The sequence below is a fragment of the Trichomonas vaginalis genome, chromosome I (genome assembly GCF_026262505.1).
Source record: "Trichomonas vaginalis G3 chromosome I, whole genome shotgun sequence".
Taxonomy (NCBI): Eukaryota; Parabasalia; order Trichomonadida; family Trichomonadidae; genus Trichomonas; species Trichomonas vaginalis.
Window position 1 is genome coordinate 13,869,183 of NC_067203.1, and position 18,220 is coordinate 13,887,402.

The 18,220-nt window shown below is 31.7% G+C and overlaps 9 protein-coding genes and 1 pseudogene across 10 annotated transcripts, besides 1 other annotated feature; 4 read left to right on the plus strand and 6 right to left on the minus strand.

Annotated features, from left to right (window-relative positions):
- Positions 1–115: 115 nt before the first annotated feature.
- Positions 116–2,012, minus strand: TVAGG3_0982740 (uncharacterized protein; the record flags this gene model as incomplete). The annotated part of the gene is made up of 1 exon (XM_001323735.1): positions 258–2,012. One exon carries the CDS (start codon positions 2,010–2,012, stop codon positions 258–260), a length of 1,755 nt encoding a protein of 584 aa, XP_001323770.1.
- Positions 2,013–2,463: 451 nt separating this feature from the next.
- TVAGG3_0982750 (ankyrin repeat and SOCS box-containing protein 4 family) lies at positions 2,464–3,966 on the minus strand (the record flags this gene model as incomplete). The annotated part of the gene is made up of 1 exon (XM_001323736.1): positions 2,464–3,966. The coding sequence occupies one exon, from the start codon at positions 3,964–3,966 to the stop codon at positions 2,464–2,466; it is 1,503 nt and encodes a 500-aa protein (XP_001323771.1).
- A 3,216-nt stretch (positions 3,967–7,182) lies between these two features.
- Positions 7,183–8,486: a mobile genetic element.
- TVAGG3_0982770 lies at positions 7,263–8,390 on the minus strand (annotated as a pseudogene). The gene has a single exon. A coding segment is annotated over exon 1 (1,128 nt).
- Positions 8,487–9,369: 883 nt separating the features above from the next.
- On the plus strand, positions 9,370–9,824 carry TVAGG3_0982780 (chromosome transmission fidelity factor 8 (CTF8) family protein family; the record flags this gene model as incomplete). Its single annotated transcript, XM_001323737.1, has 1 exon — positions 9,388–9,696. One exon carries the CDS (start codon positions 9,388–9,390, stop codon positions 9,694–9,696), a length of 309 nt encoding a protein of 102 aa, XP_001323772.1.
- Positions 9,825–9,962: 138 nt separating this feature from the next.
- On the minus strand, positions 9,963–10,462 carry TVAGG3_0982790 (Chain W Ribosomal Protein S15a; the record flags this gene model as incomplete). The annotated part of the gene is made up of 1 exon (XM_001323738.2): positions 10,065–10,457. One exon carries the CDS (start codon positions 10,455–10,457, stop codon positions 10,065–10,067), a length of 393 nt encoding a protein of 130 aa, XP_001323773.1.
- Positions 10,463–11,204: 742 nt separating this feature from the next.
- TVAGG3_0982800 (small Rab GTPase RabX19) lies at positions 11,205–11,848 on the plus strand (the record flags this gene model as incomplete). Its single annotated transcript, XM_001323739.2, has 1 exon — positions 11,205–11,807. The coding sequence occupies one exon, from the start codon at positions 11,205–11,207 to the stop codon at positions 11,805–11,807; it is 603 nt and encodes a 200-aa protein (XP_001323774.1).
- Positions 11,849–12,067: 219 nt separating this feature from the next.
- On the plus strand, positions 12,068–12,824 carry TVAGG3_0982810 (acetylation-dependent protein binding; the record flags this gene model as incomplete). Its single annotated transcript, XM_001323740.1, has 1 exon — positions 12,089–12,796. The coding sequence occupies one exon, from the start codon at positions 12,089–12,091 to the stop codon at positions 12,794–12,796; it is 708 nt and encodes a 235-aa protein (XP_001323775.1).
- Positions 12,825–13,296: 472 nt separating this feature from the next.
- TVAGG3_0982820 (small Rab GTPase RabA5) lies at positions 13,297–14,025 on the minus strand (the record flags this gene model as incomplete). The annotated part of the gene is made up of 1 exon (XM_001323741.2): positions 13,385–14,005. One exon carries the CDS (start codon positions 14,003–14,005, stop codon positions 13,385–13,387), a length of 621 nt encoding a protein of 206 aa, XP_001323776.1.
- Positions 14,026–14,275: 250 nt separating this feature from the next.
- On the minus strand, positions 14,276–14,972 carry TVAGG3_0982830 (uncharacterized protein; the record flags this gene model as incomplete). The annotated part of the gene is made up of 1 exon (XM_001323742.1): positions 14,403–14,972. One exon carries the CDS (start codon positions 14,970–14,972, stop codon positions 14,403–14,405), a length of 570 nt encoding a protein of 189 aa, XP_001323777.1.
- A 375-nt stretch (positions 14,973–15,347) lies between these two features.
- TVAGG3_0982840 (cilia- and flagella-associated protein 58-related family) lies at positions 15,348–18,193 on the plus strand (the record flags this gene model as incomplete). Its single annotated transcript, XM_001323743.1, has 1 exon — positions 15,348–18,164. One exon carries the CDS (start codon positions 15,348–15,350, stop codon positions 18,162–18,164), a length of 2,817 nt encoding a protein of 938 aa, XP_001323778.1.
- Between the last annotated feature and the right edge of the window lie 27 nt (positions 18,194–18,220).

Consider the following 18,220-nt stretch of genomic DNA (forward strand, 5'->3'; position numbering starts at 1 on the left):
TGCTTATATTATCCAAGATTTTTATTCCAATCACTCTAAATCAATTGATTCTTTGAAATTAGATAATATGTCATTAATAGAAATATTATTTATTTTCTAAAAGGTACTTTTTATAAACAAAACAATACTGTCATGATTATTTTCAAAATAAGACGAACAAAACGAAATTTGATTTCTTCGGATATAATTATAAGAGTTATTGGATGTAATATGTAATAAAAATTGTGTTAGTTTATAATAAAAGACAAAAATTTTATTTATTGAGGAACACAAACTTCTTCATATGGTTTGAAAATCTTAATATCCAATCTATGGTATCCATTAATATTCCTGAAATAGTAAACAGCATCTCTTACGATCGAATTCTCTTCATCTTTCTCATTTTGGAAGTCAATCACCGTTTTCGCCATCAAATCATTGAGAATTGGTGTCTGGTACTTCACTTCTTCGCCATCGTATTGTGGTAAACCGAATTCTTTGACAGCCTGCAAGATTATATCTTCAAATATTGCGGGCCAGTCGGAACCAGCGTCGATGAGGGTTTCTACGGGTAGCATGAACTCGTTCGGGTAGAATTTCCTTAAGAACTGCTTGTAGTACTTGCAGAACCTGTTCAGAAGGAGACTTTCTGAATCCGAAATTTTTCCGAATTTTGGTTCACCGGAGGAAACTGCTTCGTAGAGTGGTTGTAGGACCTTATCGAGACGGGCAACGTTAGGAACTTCAGTTTCGCCGTATTTGGATTTCATGTAATCGAAACATTCTTTAACATGATTTGCATATGGAAATCCTCTGACAGATTCAGAGGTTAGACGTATGAAAACTGTAGAATAGTCGAGATAATAATTATGTATCATCTTAATAAGCGCGTCTTTCATCCTTCCGCCGATGATTTCGTGAGCTTGTTTGATATGAAGCAAAGATTCGTAAATTTCTTCCGATTGGAAGTCGTAAATATTACGTAGAGCTTCAACAATGCCAGGATTTATGTCGTGCGTTAGAATTGATGTAGTTGCTTTGTATTGATTCGTAATATCAACGTCTTGGTCATGTAATATCTCAGCAGCTGCCATGAGGAAGCCGAGAGCAATGGCCTTGTCGTGGTCAATGTGCTTTTCGGCACCTGGATCGAAGCATAAGCAAGTAAATTCTCTGTTTTCGACAAATTCTTGGTGAATGTTAGCTCCTGTAACAGGGAGACTCTTAATCTGCATAGGAGTAGATCTGTATGACATTTTATAGTAAGTTTCTAACTCATAGTCTGGTTTTTGGTAGCCGTTCTTTAAGGATTGGGAAACATAATCGTGAGGACCAATGGAAACAGGATCCCAGTTAATATCTGAATGAAGAAACTCAGGATATAGTAATAATAAATCTTCTCGATGAATTGTACCGCAAGAAGCCAAATAAAGGGCCATGAGCTCTTTATCATCATGAGCTTTAGCGATAACATCAGGTATTGGCTCGTGATTTCTGATTCTCGGGTTAACATCTTGTTCTGTATCGGATAATTCTTCTGAAAAATCATCATCGGCGTCGTCATCAGCCTGCATGCACGGGCATGATGCGTGTAATACTTTTTTGTCTAAAAACTTAATGGCGAGGCGAGCTAATGCGTTATCATGAATATTTGCAAGAATAAAATCGAAAACTTTCATGTAATTTGTTTCTTTCTTGTGAAATGCTACTATTGCATTAACAACAGCGTAAAATTCTAACTCTGATGGAAAGCTACTGGCAATTTGTTGAAAATTACTGAAAAAACTACTAATTTCCATTGTCCTATCCATAACTTTTGGATCAGGATTATAATGGAATTGAGGGTCTATCAAATTATTAAGCAAATAAACGATCGGCCCTGCATCAGATAAAATTTCTTTGATTCGATTTGGAAGAGGAGCGTTATTCTGGATCTTTTTCGGCTTTGGAAGTAGCTCTTCAAGAGTACCTTCGTTTAAGGCGAAATATATCCTGAAAAATGATGACAATAGCTGTAGATTGCTAATTGGCATCTCTTTTCAAAAAAATACTAAAAAAAAATCTTTTTTTTTACTTCAAAATTCCAATAATTTTGAAGATCAAAAGAATCAATTTTTTCGTGCTGACTTTTTCAAAAATTGAAGGAAAAAGTCACGCGAAAAATTGTAATTTCTGTGATGATATATTAAGCATGTCCCAAGTATTGCCCAAAGCCGACATGCTTAGATATATTCCATTAAGAACTTTTGCATTACCAAGGAATAATAATCGAATAAATTCATCATCTTTAAATTGCATTTTTAAAGTTGTGATTGAATAGCACTTCTGAAATATAGCAGTTATGTTAAATTAAATGCAATATAATTAATACATCTGAATATAAAATCCAGATAAACATTATCTAAAAAAAATTGATCAATATTTGAAAGCAATGCATTGAATATTTTTATTAATTGCTGCATAATGAAGAGCTGATCATTTGGTTTATTCTTTTTCATTGATTATTGCACCATGTGAAATAAGAAGTTTGATTGTTTCTTTATTATTATTTTTTACTGCATAATAAAGAGCAGTATTCCCATCTTTATCTTTTTCATTGATATTTGCATCATGTGAAATAAGTATTTTGATTGTTTTGTGGTAATCATATTCTGCTGCAAAATGAAGAGCAGTTCTTCCATATTTATCTTTTTCATTGACATTTGCGCCATGTGAAATAAGAGGTTCGACTATTTTTTTATTATTATTTTCTGCTGCAACATGGAGAGCTGTTTTTTCATAATAGTATTTTTCATTGATATTTGCACCATGTGAAATAAGAAGTTCGGCTATTTTTTCACTATTAATTTCTGCTGCATAATAAAGAGCACTATTCCCATCTTTATCTTTTTCATTGATATTTGCACCATGTGAAATAAGAAGTTCGGCTGTTTCTTGATTACCATATTCTACTGCGTGATGAAGAGCAGTTTTTTCATCTTTATCTTTTATATTGATATCTGCACCACGTGAAATAAGAAGTTCGACTATTTCTTTACTATATTTTGCTGCATAATGAATAGCAACTATTTTATCTTCATCTTTGTCATTCATATTTCCATAGATATCTACGCCATGTGAAATGAAATATTCGAAAAGAGGTAGAATATTATACTTTATTGAAAAAATAAAGCATGTTTTAACATCATTAGTTTGATCAAAATAAACTAAAAGTGATTCGAGATTATTATATTTTCCACAATCATATAAGTCGATCTTTATATTGTATTCATTCATTAAATATGTAACAAAATCAATGTTGTGTGAAATAATTGCATAACTCATGCATTCATTATCTGGTTCTTGATGTTTCAAACATTCACTCATAATCTCTTGATTTCCACCTAAAAATGAAAAATTTAGGCATGTTTTAGTTATTTCTGAGTTAAACTTCGTTCTTAAGAGTTTGAAACAATCAACTGCTCCGTAAAAACAACATAATTCTAATAATGAATATTCTTTGTGTAAGGGAAATAAGCTACTTGTAATTTTTTGTGATTTATCAAATCCTTCTCTTTCAGTAAAGCAGATGAATTTTTCTTTGTCATTACGCATAATTGATCCATAAATTGTATTTTCTGATTGATAATCTGAAAAATTAAAACAACTACTTTGGAAATATACACCATAAAACACGGAGTTTGAAGTAAGTCTTTCTTTGTCGACCTCTGTAACATGATATTCATCAGATAAATGTTTAGCAATTTCCAAGTATGACTTAGTATAGCGATTATTATACGGAATGATGGATAAAATATCATTTATGACCTTTTTCGGAGTATATTTCTTTGAATCAATGAGCTCTGTTTTGATCATTTTGTAAATCGAGGTTATTTCTTCTTCTTTTTCCGTTTTTAACTGATACAATGCATTATCTGAATCAATATAGTACTTAAAAATATTCCGCAATTCACTGTATTTATTTTGATAAACGTCTTGATCAGACATCAAAAAAAAAAAGTAAAGTTATCACATATACACAAACTATCAAAAATTATTTTTTAATGTACTATAATATGACTTTGGTAAAATTGGTGCATCTTTACAAAATGGATGTTAAATGAAAAGATATCTAATCTGAAGTCCCTCAATAATACGATTTTTGTCATTTTTGCACCATACGTGCCATGTATAATGTGAAAAAAATAATGGCCGCAAATTGTCATTTGCATTAATTTTTCATAATCTCACCGTTGCAACTATTATCTATAAATTATCTTTTGACTTGAAAGCCAGATATCCAGAATTAAACTTACTTACTTATTGAGGAATTTTTAGAGCTTCTCAAGTTAGAAAAAGCTTTCATAATTTTTCACATCAAAGTTTGTTTAAAAAATTACCAGCGATCGAAATCCACGGCAATTACCGTGGTTAACCGTATGGAAAGCCATAGGAAATTTAGAGTTCAAAGTCAATGTAATTTATAAAATGATGTCACTTTTTCAAATTCATGGGAGATCGGCAAATAAGTGAATTCGAGATAAATCATAGAAACGAATATGTTTTAGAATTTCTAAAATACCCAAATCAAGTCTCGACGCTTATTTGGAACATCAGTTCTGACAATCTCACGGAAATTTCAGAAAAAATAATTAAACTTGTTAACCAAAGGAAAATCAGTGCAGAATTGGTTCTACGTCTAATTGATGCCTTTTCTTTGCGACGATTTAAGCATATTGGCATATTTACAGAAATTTATCAAAAGATACTAAATGAATTTTCAATTTTGACCAAACCTGCAAATAAAGATTTGGAATCAATGTTATTCTATAAAGGATTCAAATTCAAACTATATAGAGAAGAAGAAGATATTCTCAATATTTATCAAAAAGAAACCCCTTATTATTTTATTGCATGGGATAAAGTTGATGAACTTAAAAATAGGTTTCCAAACATTAATGTAAAGAAGCAATATGATGATTATATGACACCCCTTGATTGTGCCTGCAAATATGGATCAGATCTATGTTTTAATTACTTGAAAAACATTGGAGCTAGATATACAAGCGATTCAATCAAGCTTGCTATTCTAAGCGGAAATAAAGATATTGTTATGCTAATAATAGATGATGGTCAATCTTGTTATAATATGACTGACATTGCATTGGAAACTCATAATTTTGAACTTGCAGAGTATTTTCAAACGAATTTTAATCAAGTTCCTAATTCGCTCGCAAGAAGTTTGTATTTTGGAAATTATGATATTGCTTCTTTTTTACTATCTAATGGTGCTAATTTGAACGATTCGTTTATTAATTCTCTTTTCATATCTATCATAGTATTTCATCCTCTTTCTTTTCATATCTAATGTTTTATTATGTGATTCTTTTTTTATATATGTACCTTATTATTTTAACATATTCTAATTTTTTTTCATATATAACATTGTTTCATTGGATTTTATTTCTTTTCATATCTCTCATTGCTTTATTACATTATACTTCACTTCATAAATTTCATTGTTTTTTTATATTCATCATAATTATATGAAATTCATTCTCGATTTATCTCTATCCTCTTTCTATTGCAATACAGCAAAATTTTCCAGAACTTATCAAATACATAGTTGAGCATGGTGCAGATGTCAACATGCAATTTTTTCTCTTTTGTTCGATATCTTTCAAATATTAACAGGATTCAATTGCTTCCCATATTTTTCATTTTATTGTAATGTTTTCTTTATTATTATATTCATTGCTTAGTCATTTCATTCTCTTTGAATTAATGTTAATCATTGTTTGAAGAAATTTTTATTCCAGTCATATACATCTTTATTTAATGGCTTTTCATTATTTCACAGAATTATAATTACTCAACTCATGTTTATCATAGTTGTACATCATTTTCTTTATTTCCATAACGTTCATGCTTTTTTAATGATTGTCCTCTCACAATTGCAATCAGACATAATTTTCTAGATGTTGTAAGTTATTTGATTGAACATGGTGCAGATATCAACGCCAAACTTCTTCTCTTTATTTTGATATCCATTAATTTTTTATAGAATTCTTTGTATATATATGACGTTCTCATTGCTTTCGTAGCTATAATATTATTATTGTATTCTCTATCTTCTAATGTTATTCTTTGTTTAATGAAATTATCTATATATTCAGATTTATCATTATTGCATGATATTGTTTTTCCATTTATGTCTATCATTGCTATATGGAATTCTCTCCCTTGTCATATTTATCAATACTTAATTATATCATCTATATGTTTTTATCTATTAATGTTGCATTTTATTATCTTTCTTTTTATATCCTTCATCGATTTTTGAAATTATCTTATTAATGATTTCTTTCATTGTCTTTATATGATTCTCTCTCTTTTCATATTCATCGTTTATAAATGATGTTCAAATAATATTAATACTTGCCCTCTAGCTATTGCTATCCAACAAAATCTAATGCCTATTGTTGAATTTTTAGTCGAGCATGGCGCGGATGTCAACCTAATACTTATTCCATTTATTTTAATATCGATCTTTGCTTTATGAAATTATCTTTTTTGCTCATATCATTCTTTGCATTATAGATTGATATATCTTCTAATATATTTCTCTTTTCTTAAATATTTGCTTTTTTACCATAACATTCATTATCCATTAGTTTCTATCATTGCCTTATAACATTCATTTGTGATTACTATCAATCATTATTTAATAACATTTTAATTTTTTGAATGTAAATCATTGTTATATACATTTCTTATTCTATTGATATCTATAGTTGTATTATGAAATTTACTATTCTTTAACTTTATTCGATTTCGATTCATATTGATCAAAGCTTTATGAAATTATATTTATTCCAATATTTATCATTATATCACATAGTCTTTTATTCATGAATGAAACACCATTTTCAATTGCTTGCAAACTAAATTTAACATATGTTGTTAAATTCTTTGTCGATCATGGTGCGGATGTCAACAAGATGGTTATTAATCAAAATTTTATTGCATTATTCATCTTCTCATTTTTCCCATTGTATCATCAAAATCTCTTTCTATTTATGTTTCTCATTGTTTGTTTACATGCTAGTTCTTTTCATATTTATCATTGCTTTTTGAAATTCTCTTTCAATACATATCTTTCGTTGCCTTGTTATATTTTCTATAAATTATTATTCACCAACATTTTATTGCGTTCGATTTATATAGGGTGTCCAAAGGTGTGTTTAGCACAAACCTGAATACTGCGAATAGAAATAAACAAGTTACATATATATAAAGTTTATTTAAATATAATCACCATTGGATTCAATCACGCGTTCGCAGCGATCGATCCAGGCTTGAAAGACACGCTTTAAATCATCATGAGAAAATTGCTCAAATTGCTCTCTTACAAAATTTTCAAGATCATCTGGACTCGCGAATTCGCGTCCTTCAGCTCTCTTTTTTAGCGTGCCGAATAAATAAAAGTCAGAGGGTGCAATATCAGGTGAATAAATTGGGTTTGGAACAACTTTGACATTGTTTTCCAACAAGTAATTCATTACCTTATGACTTTTGTGAACTCTTGAATTATCAAAATGAATTGCAAACTTTTGTTTTTGTTGTTTGGATTTCTCAAACTCATCAGAATTGATAATTTGAGTAAGAACATTGTCAATTAGATACTGAGCATTCATCGTATTAGGTTTTTGAAGAATATCAATTGCGATGATGCCATTCACGCCCCAAAAAACCGACAACATCATCATTGGTGTGTCAATTTTTTTCTTCGGGAATGTTTGCGGATTTTCATCCTTCGGGATCCACATGATTTTGGCTTCTGTTGCATATTGAAACCAAGACTCGTCCCCTGTTACTAAAAAGCGAAACTTCTTGGATTGATACGCACGCAATATAGAGAGGAGCTCTTTCGAAGATTGGACTCTAGATTTTTTTTGAACTGAATTAAGGTTGTGCGGAACCCAACGTGTATACGCTAGTTTGTAGTTCAAATAATTGTGCAGATAATAACTGACTGTTGTACGTGGTATCTTTGTCATCTCCTCTATCCTTCTGAGTGATGCTCTTGGGTCTTCATCTAGCGCTTGAAGAATTGCTTTGATTTTTCTTTGATCCGGCGATTTTTGTCAATTTTTTATGATGGGCGCCTTTTTGTTCATGAAAGTGATACATCCTAACATGATACGTTACAGTGGAATAGCTAGGAGCATCCATACCGAAGCATTTTACCAATGTCTCGTAGATTTTTTACAGTCTTTGCATTTTTTTGCAAGAGCGAGGATGTTTTCTTTATGATTCATTAAAAAATGAAAAAAAATCCCGCCAAAATTTCCCGCGAAACCGCCTCTTGTCTCAAAATTCATTTTATATCCCTGCATGGCGCCAAAATACAACTTACTTATCATATACATATATTCATATTTTTTATTATATATTTATAATCAGCATATATCTCCTTTAATAGTCTCATATAGAGCGCTGTGCTAAACGCACCTTTGGACACCCTATATATGTATTAAGGTTTGCCCTCTTCATACTGCAGTTATGTATAACTCAACTGATGTTGTTAGATTCTTGGTTGAGCATGGTGCAAATGTCAACATGATTTGTAACGAAATTTTCTTCCATTTATTATTACTCTTCTTTAAATGGAGTCAATTTTTGTTTAATGAATTCCCCTTATCAATAGCTATATGCCAGAAATTGCCAGATCTTGTCAAATACTTAGTTGAACATGGTGCAGATGTCAACTTGAGACTTTTACTGCTTATTTTCATATCAATCAATAATTTTTGATTTTTTCTTTCTCTTCACATCAAACATTTCTTTATGATATTCTTTCTCTCCTTATATTTATCATTATTACGTGAAATTCACAAACGGTTAATATTGATCCTCTTACAATTGCAATTCAGCAAAATGAAACAGACATCATCGAATTCTTAAAAAATCATGGCACGAACCATGTCAATAACAAATAGAATAATCATATGCTATTGTTAATTATAGTCAGAATCAGATATAAATATTTATATCTTCATTTCATAATTATTTTTATTTACTATTTGATTTTATCTTATCACTTGAATGAGAGCATCTCTATATCAAAATCTCGAAATAAATGACTTGGTGATGTGAATATGAAATTGATGAGAATTAATTTAGTTTAATGAATAAACAATCAATAACCATATCTAAATGCATTGAATAAATGCATAATTCATGAGTGATTTAGAATAACTTTGAGACATTCAGAATTTCTCCATTGGAATCATAGAGTTTAGAGCTGATTGACTTTGAATATGCTGTAACGAAATCATTATATTACATACTTGAAGTCTTGATCATGACTTAGGAGATTGAAGATAAAAAAAGTGTTCAATTCGGGAAAAAAAATTCAAAACGTCCATGAGGATTCCAGTTCTTGTGAACTCGGATGGAGTACAGGAATGGGCGATGATAGAACTTCAGGGAAAGATATCACCTTATGATAATGATTTTGGTGATAAAACTTTTGGTCCCTTGAATATTGATGGTGAATCAGCAACTCTTACAATCGGAAACCATTACTTAAAAGGAAAAGTTCACAGACTGAAAAAGCCTTTATGCGTTATGCGTAGAGGTTCAGAAAGCGGAATACAAATAGTTAGTGTTATCAGAAAGAAAGTTATTTTCTCAGATCGTCCAATTATTCTTTTCCCAGATATTCCAATTTAAATTCATTCCTTAGACACATCCAAACGTTAGTGAATTTCTTGTATTCAGGAGATATATATATTACAAAATTGTGTTTTTTATATTATGAAATTTGTTAGGTATTACTCGCTATCTTTACTCATCTTTATTAACACCATTTTGGTATAGAATGTATAAAGATTTTTTTATTTGATATATATCTTTTTGCTTTGACCTATTTCCCTTTAAATATCATATTAGAACAAATAAGCAAATAGAAAGAAAAGCAAAAATTATGCTCTAACGGAAGAAATTATAATTAATATCGTTTTCTCAGTTTATTTTAGATTTGTAATTTCGTTGTGACAAAAATGTAAGTGAATTAAATAAGATGTTCAGCTTTAGTTACTTTAGAAGAACATGCCAAGGATCTTGCCACCAGCGTTGTGCTTACGAGCCTCTTCGTGATCCATGATGCCCTTATCTGTGGAAAGAACGACATAGCCGAACTGACGGGATGGGAGAAGCTTAGCCTGCCACATCTCGAGGTCACCAAGGCCAACATCGAAACGTGGGCAGATAGCGACGCACTTGTTGAGGCGGCCAAGAAGGTTGATGACGATCTTGCCAGAGCGGTGGTCATCGATAACTTCGAAATCGCCGATGTAGTTACGAGAAGCCATAACCTTTAAGAAGGCGATGATAACCTTGGAGGATGGGCGGATGAGGACCTGGCGCATACCACGGCGTTCAGCGTTGGTGATGGCCTTAAGGGCATCGGCAAGGACGGATGTGCGAACCATAAAAAGGAAAGGCCAAACCCCTCTTATCGTATTACTCTCAATTTTTTGGGCCTGAAGCAAAAGCATTTCCAAAGCTAGGTGTGGAACATGCTATTTCTATGGCATTGTTTTATAACGGCAAAATCGCATTATTCGAATTTTTTATTTTATTTTATCCTTTCATTACAATATTTCTTTTTGTTTTTTAGATAATTAGAATATACTGTTGGTGTATTATGTATGTTCATAGTGAATTATCATAATTCGTAAATATTTGTTCAAAAATTTGTGAAAATTCCTCAAAGATTCCATATTTTATGCGAACAAAGCATGTCATTAATTGTTCCAAGTATTTTTGATGATATAAAAAATTGAATTGAAAATTGGAATATTTGCCGTCAAAATGGCAAAACTCGGAATTCATTTCGGAAAAAAATTTTCGAACAATATGTAGGCTCAGATTAACGTAATAGATTTGCATATCAAATTCAAAGCGAACCCCATGATATTTTCATCGGAACTTCATGTTTTTGGTTCCACAATAAATTTAATTTTTGATATTTCTTCATTTAGTTATAATATTTAGAAACCGTATCATATACATATTTTATTTTTGCTAAACAAAATAAATTTTAAGCTCAGATGTTTTTTAGCAATTTAATTCGGGGTGATATTCTACCCTTAGTATAAGTTTCATTTTCATTAGGAAATCTACAATAACTTTCAAGTAACAATTTGAGAGGAAAAGGCGGTTTGACATTTCTTTCAATGTCTCACGAATCAGAGCAAATGCCCAACGTCAAGCTTGTACTTTTGGGCGAAAGTACAGTCGGCAAAACATCAATCGTTAACGTCGCTCACCGTGGTGAATTTATTGAAGATCAAACATCTACAATTGGTGCATGTTTTCAGATTAAAAAGATGAAGGTCGGCGATGCTACTGTTAAATTGCATCTTTGGGATACAGCTGGCCAGGAGCGTTTTAGATCTCTTGCACCAATGTATTACCGTGATGCTCAATATGCACTTCTTATTTATGCAATTGATAATCATGACAGTTTCGATTCTATTGAAACATGGCATAGTGGATTAGTTGAAGACTGCTCCACTGTCCCACACATCGTTCTTATTGGCAACAAGACAGATCTTGTTGATAGCAGAACAGTAACATACGAACAGGGCCAGGAACTTGCTCACAGACTTAACGCTCGCTTCTACGAAGTCTCAGCTAAAGCTGATCATGAGAGTATCGTTAAAATGTTCCAAGATATTGCGGAAGAAGCCTTTAGGGAAATGAAGAATGATGATAATGATAATCCCAAACCAAATCTTGTTGAAACCAAGCAAGGCAATCAAAAGAAATGTTGCTAAAATTTTACATTTTTTCTTTTTAAATCTACGTTCTATTTTCGCTTAATTTCGATATATTTGACTCTGTTTATTTGTTTCTCGTGAAGCGATTGATGATTTTTTTTAGTTTTCGGTACTCAAAATCTGACATGTAAAGCAGAAATCCGAGGGTTTATTACAAAAATGTCAAAAAAATAATCCTCTTCTTGAAAAATGAATTAAATGATCAAATTTTAATTGCTATAAGAAAACAAAGATTTCGTATGTCTAACTTTTTTATTGTGAAATAAAAAATTTGAGAGATGAGTTTGACAGAAGAACTTCGTACATGTTGCATTCAGATTATGGAAGATCTAATGGAACACCCCTGCTCAATCGTATTTTCTAAAACTATTACTCCTGAAGAAAATCCGGATCAAGATTCTCAGCAAAATAATATACCAGCTATTAAACATCCTGTTGATTTATCTATGATAAAAGAGAATTTGATAGAATACAAATACAAGTACCTAATTCAATGGGAAAGTGATATGAAATGCGTTTGGGTTAACCCATTGAAAGCAAATAAGAAAGATTTTTTCACGTTTGCCCTTGCAAAAGAACTTAAGACACAATTTAGAAAGTTACACAAACGAGTCAAACTTCGAACACTGAGTAAATGGACCCGAGAAGCCTCCAAATTAAAAGATAAGATTGATGCTCTATTAGATTCACCCCCAGAACAGTGCTCTCAGTATGTGATACTATCTCAAAAGGAAGATTTCGTTGATTGCACAAAAGAATTTAATGAAAGAGAAAAAACATGTTTTGGCAAAGCAACATTCCTTGTTCCAGGCATGCAAGATCAGAAGAAGATTCTATCAATGCTAAATAAGTATAAGACCCCATTAATTAAAGAAAATGGCATCATTAATGTCGATTTAAATGATCTTTCGAATCAAGAAATGTATGAGATTAGAGCATACATTGAAAAACGTTTAGTTGAATTACATATTCCATATCCGCGATGATTTCATTTATTTGTTTGTAAATTATTTTTATTGCGCTTACTAACTTTTTAATCAATGTTGCACAAGATGAATTTGCACAAACATGGAGACCTCATTCAAATTGGATCATCGTAAAGAGATATAATGATATGATTCCTCAATCCATTTTGGATTTGAGTGGGGAGTATCAAATGAATGTATTTTATTTATTAATATATGAACACATATGTTTTTACTACTCGGTATATTGTTTGTGTTAAAATTACTTTCGAACCTATAAAAAAAATTTGCTAAATGATATTGATTTAAGATATTGAATTGGAATATGTGTTTTGTCCAATATATATGACTATATACTCTACATCCGGAACATCATTTTTGAAGATTTTCATCCGAGTTCGATTTCGAATGAGAATTTCGATGGATAATAAACTTTACCGGCTCTTTAGAATCAAAAAGTAGTAAAAATATATTTAAATTTCTATCATATTTAAAAAAATACCAGTTGCTGCAACCAGCAATTGTATAAAAGTAAAATTTTAGAGAAAACCTGATGAATACATCATTAGATATATTTATCTATAGTAGAGATCACAGTAAAACATATTTTTAGCAGCAAGTATTCCTCTTCTTATTCTTTGTCTTTGGATCTGGAATAATAACACTATGGCCGCCATCTGTAGCAGATTTCTGGCCACTAATTGTTCCTGCAGCCACCTTCTTTAAGAGGTCTCTGCCAGCTTCCAAGAAAGTTTCTTGAATATTATCATTGTTAGCTGCAGAAGTCTCAATATAAGTGAGCTCATTCTTTGCAGCAAATTCTTTAGCTTCTTGTTCTGATACAACTCTTTGATCTTTAAGATCGCATTTATTGCCAACTAAAATAACTGTACAATGAGGATCTGCTTCAACACGGGCATCTCTCAGCCAGCGAGGAAGCTGATCAAAACTCTTTCTATCTGTTATATCGTAGACGAGAATTACGCCTAAAGCATTCCTGAAGTAAGCTCTTGCAATTGTATAGAATCTTTCTTGTCCTGCTGTATCCCAAATCATCATTTTTACCATTTTATTTTCGATATTTGTGACGTATGTAAAATATTCAATGCCGACCGTAGATTGTGTGCCTCTGTTGAATTTGTCTTCGCAGAGTCTTCTAAGAATTGAGGTCTTGCCTGCACCGGAGCAGCCTATAACTATAAATTTAAATTGAAGAGGTGATTCCGCCATCTGGAGATTTTATATCCAACCGCCGGAATTTCTATCATTCCAAAGTGGGCGAACACTTACCCCGATAAGAAAATAATTTGTTGTAGAATATCTGGAACGTTCATAACTACCGAAGTATGACCGTAAAATAACTAAAATTTTCGAAAGGGTGGAAATTGATCGATCTTATTTATACCAAGAAATGTGATAAATATACAATATTCCGTAAAATGGCAAAAATCTACTAAAAATATTATGAATTTGCCAGTAATTCAAGAGAAACAATTTTTGATCGATCGTATAATATGATTTTAACTGTACAAATTTATTATTTTGAGATAGTTATTAAATGGGTAAGGACTAATTTTAAAATAGACGGATTTTGAATAACAATAAAATTTAATTCTATATAAATATATTATTCATCATCATCACCTTCGTCATCATCATCTTCATCATCAACATCGCCCGTTTCTTGGTCACCATACTGAGCGGCGTAGTCAGCAGCCATATCTTCATCATCTTCAGAGTTAGACTTTTCTTCGTCATCATCAGAACTATCAAGTTTAGCCTGATCTATGACATCTTCACTTGTAATTGATGTTGTATTCTTGAATTCGAGTCTAACTGTATCTTCATCGAGAACTTCGGCCTGTTGTCCTTTAAGTTCTTCGAGAGATTTAATTTTATCTTTCGGATTTAATAAGCATGCTGGGAAAGCAAACGTTGGAGCATCTGTTGTTATGTGTTTAAGTAATTCATGGCGTGTTGGATTTAATACTCTTTCTTGCTGTTGAGATAATGATGTTTCGAAGTAAAATGGAGATTTTCTAAACGCGGATATGAATTGATGATCTGCTGCACCTGCAGTTCTTGCTAAGTTAGGCAATCTCATGAGCTCTATTGGCCTATCTGGATATAATACTTCTTCAGATGGCTTCGGTGTTTGCTCTGTAGTTTTCTGTTCTCCTGTTTTTTCTTCACTCATAATTTTTTTGAAGAAACGAAAGACATAATATGAAAAAATATAATTGGAAAAGCATGCTATATCTCTAAAAAGTATAATTCTTTTTGTTTCATAAACTCTGCCGCCAAGATTGCTTTTATGAAATTTAACTTTCTCAAATTTGTGCATTTCAATTACATAATATATAATAACACTTTTTATGAGTTGTGATTATTGCAAATACTTCTTTATAACTTATTCTTTGAAATCCAAATTCGGTCAAAATTCCGAATTTGCCATAAATTTATATAAAATAATGTTTATTATTAAAATATAGTAAGATTGAGCTAATATTCATTTTTCCTTTACGTTTATTTTGGAATCGTTACAAAAAAATTTTTTTGTTTGCAAATTCTAATGAAGGGAACACCGGAAGAAGCGAGAGTAACTGCCGATAAAGCCCTTCATGATGAAATGGTTTATGTTGTGCGTGAGCTAACAGAAGAATTTCAAGATAATCCTAAAATTCAACCTCATTTGAAATCTTTTGCCAGAATGTTAACAGAGCTTGATGATTCCTGCAATAAAAACTCTCAACTTATCACAAAATGCGAAGATTTTAGCCAGAATCTCGTTGAAAAAGCCAAAACTGTTAAAGATATTTTGTATCAAATTCATGAAGACAAAGAAATCATTGCAAAACTAAATTCCGAGTTTGATCGAGCAACAAAGCGAATGGAAAGATTTGAAGCGAAAGATAAATACAATGCATCGATTGTTTCGGATTTGAAATCAGATTTTGATGTAACATACAACATTTCAAATGAAAAACTACGACAAGAGCAAGAAACTGAAAGTCAGCGCAAGGAAAACAAATTAATACAAGAAGAAATTCAAGAAAACAAAAATAAAATTCTTGATATTAAAAATCAAATCAAAAACGCAAATACTTTATTTGAAAACATGAAACAAGAAGTTAATAACGTTAAAGAGACTGTAGAATCGTTAACAAAGCAAATTGATGAATCTTCACTCTTACAACAAGAAATGAATCAAGAAAATCGCGAAGCATTCCCAAGGATGAAGAGCTTAAGTGTTGAAAATGAAGAATCTGAGGCTAAACTGGCCGAATTAGGTGATTTAGTTTCGAAATCTGTTGTTGATCCTGAATTAGGAAAGCAAATAACAATTTTAAACATACAAAAGCAATCAGCAGTTGCTGAAGGCCAAAACCATCTAACAGCAATTGCAATTCGCAAAAATAAACTTGAAATAATAAGAAAGAAAAATGAAGAAACAGAAGCATACATAACAAGGATCAAAAACAAAATAGCTAAGAACGAAAAGAATCTTGTTACTCTTAACGAGCAATTGAATGCTCAACTTGAAGTCAGAAAACAAATTGAACCAAAATTTAAAGAAGTTGAGGATAGACACAACGAATTGAAGAAATTAAGGAATGAAGCTAAAAAGGAGTCTAAAGATCTTCTCGAAAAGGTCGTAGATCTTGGATTTAAAGGTGTGAAATTAAATAACGAGAAAAGTGTCGAAGAACGCAGAATTCTTGCACAGCAATTGATTATGCAGGCCCTTAATAAAGAATCTGTTAACGAAACGCATAAACTTAAAGAGATTAATAATCAATCAAGTATTTTACAGTCAGAATCCATTGGATGTCGATCGGATGCCCAGAAAATGAAAGAAAATGCCTCAAAGATACTCACCGAGATCGAAATGATCCAAACTGAAGGTCAAAGAATCAAAATGCAGTTGCATTCAGTAAAAGAAGAGATAGATTCCATCAATAACCAAAATCAGGAAGCTTCTGATAACCTCCAGGAAATAAAGGATAAGACAGTAAAGCAATCCCAGATGGTGGAAAGGCTAAAAACAGAAAAAAACATGTACGAAAAGCTTGTTGAAGCAGCAAATGCTGAAACCGACGTTTTACAGCGTAATTTCAACGAGTTAATTGTAAATATTAAAGCTATGACCGATAGAATTGATCATTTAATTGATATGACAAGAAAATATCACGAAGCGTCGAACGTATTGAAGGAAGCAAACATAGTTATACAAGATATGAATAAGCAAACTGAAGAAGGCTGCAGAAACAGTGATAAAATTAATCAACAATTAGTAAATGACGCTGTCAAGCTCCAAGGGCTACTTGAAAAGTCTGCATGGGACTACAGACAACAGAAGAAAGAGTTTGCAATGCTAAATAACTCTTACCAAATTGTTGTTCAGCAATGTCTTGAAAAAGGCAAGAAAATTCAAGAATTAAGAGACGAAATCAAAGCCCAAATGACTGTTTTAGCCAAATCCAAGCAACAATATCTGTCGAAGATCGATCAATTAATGAAATTAGATGCTGATTACAATTATTACATGGATATCAATGATAAACTGACTGCTTTAGATGCCCATACTAAAGAGCTTAAACAAAAGGATAAAGAACTTACGTTTGCTTTGACTGGGCAGCAACTTCGGAAGACAAATATAATGGAAGAGCTAAAAATCCCAAGAAATGTTCATAGATACACTATTATGGCATCCACAAACCCAGAACTCGCCAAGCAGTACAAGTATCTTTGGTATTTAAGGCAAAGATACGCTGAAACATTAGTTGTTTTAGAAAAAACAAAAGAAAAACGTGACAAAATGAAAGAAAATCTTTCACGCATTGAAACAATCACAGATAACAATCCTTTAGAGGTTGATGAAGTTCAGAAGCGTATCAAAGTATACGAGGAAGCCGTTAAAGAGAAAGGCAGGCAACTAGAAGCCATGAATCGCGAGATACAAGGTAACCAAGTTGATATCAATGAAGAAAACATTTCATGTCAATCTGCTAGAGAAGAAATAACAAAGAGGAAGGAATTGACTGCATCTATGCGAGGAAAAACACTTAAACCGCAAAGTTCGGTTGCTAATGAAGAAGATCTTTATTTCATTACTGAGCCAAGTTCTGCATGTGTTACGACATTTGGAGGTGGATTCACTCCAAGGTTACCTGAAACTGCACGCGATTCAAAGAGATTCACTGCAAGAAATTTCAATCCGAAAGAGGTTGAAAATGTCGATTTCACAAATCCGATGTTGAGAAATCAGAGAGCTTATTTATATTTACCTAACATGAGGAGATCTGCAAGAACTACTAATGCCGCAGGTAATAGAACTAAGTCTCCTCCACATTCTGCTAGAGTTGTTAGACAATCAATAATTGTCTAATTTAATAATTTTTTTTTATATGTTTGTTTGTATTTTTTTGATAAAAAGTTTCTGAA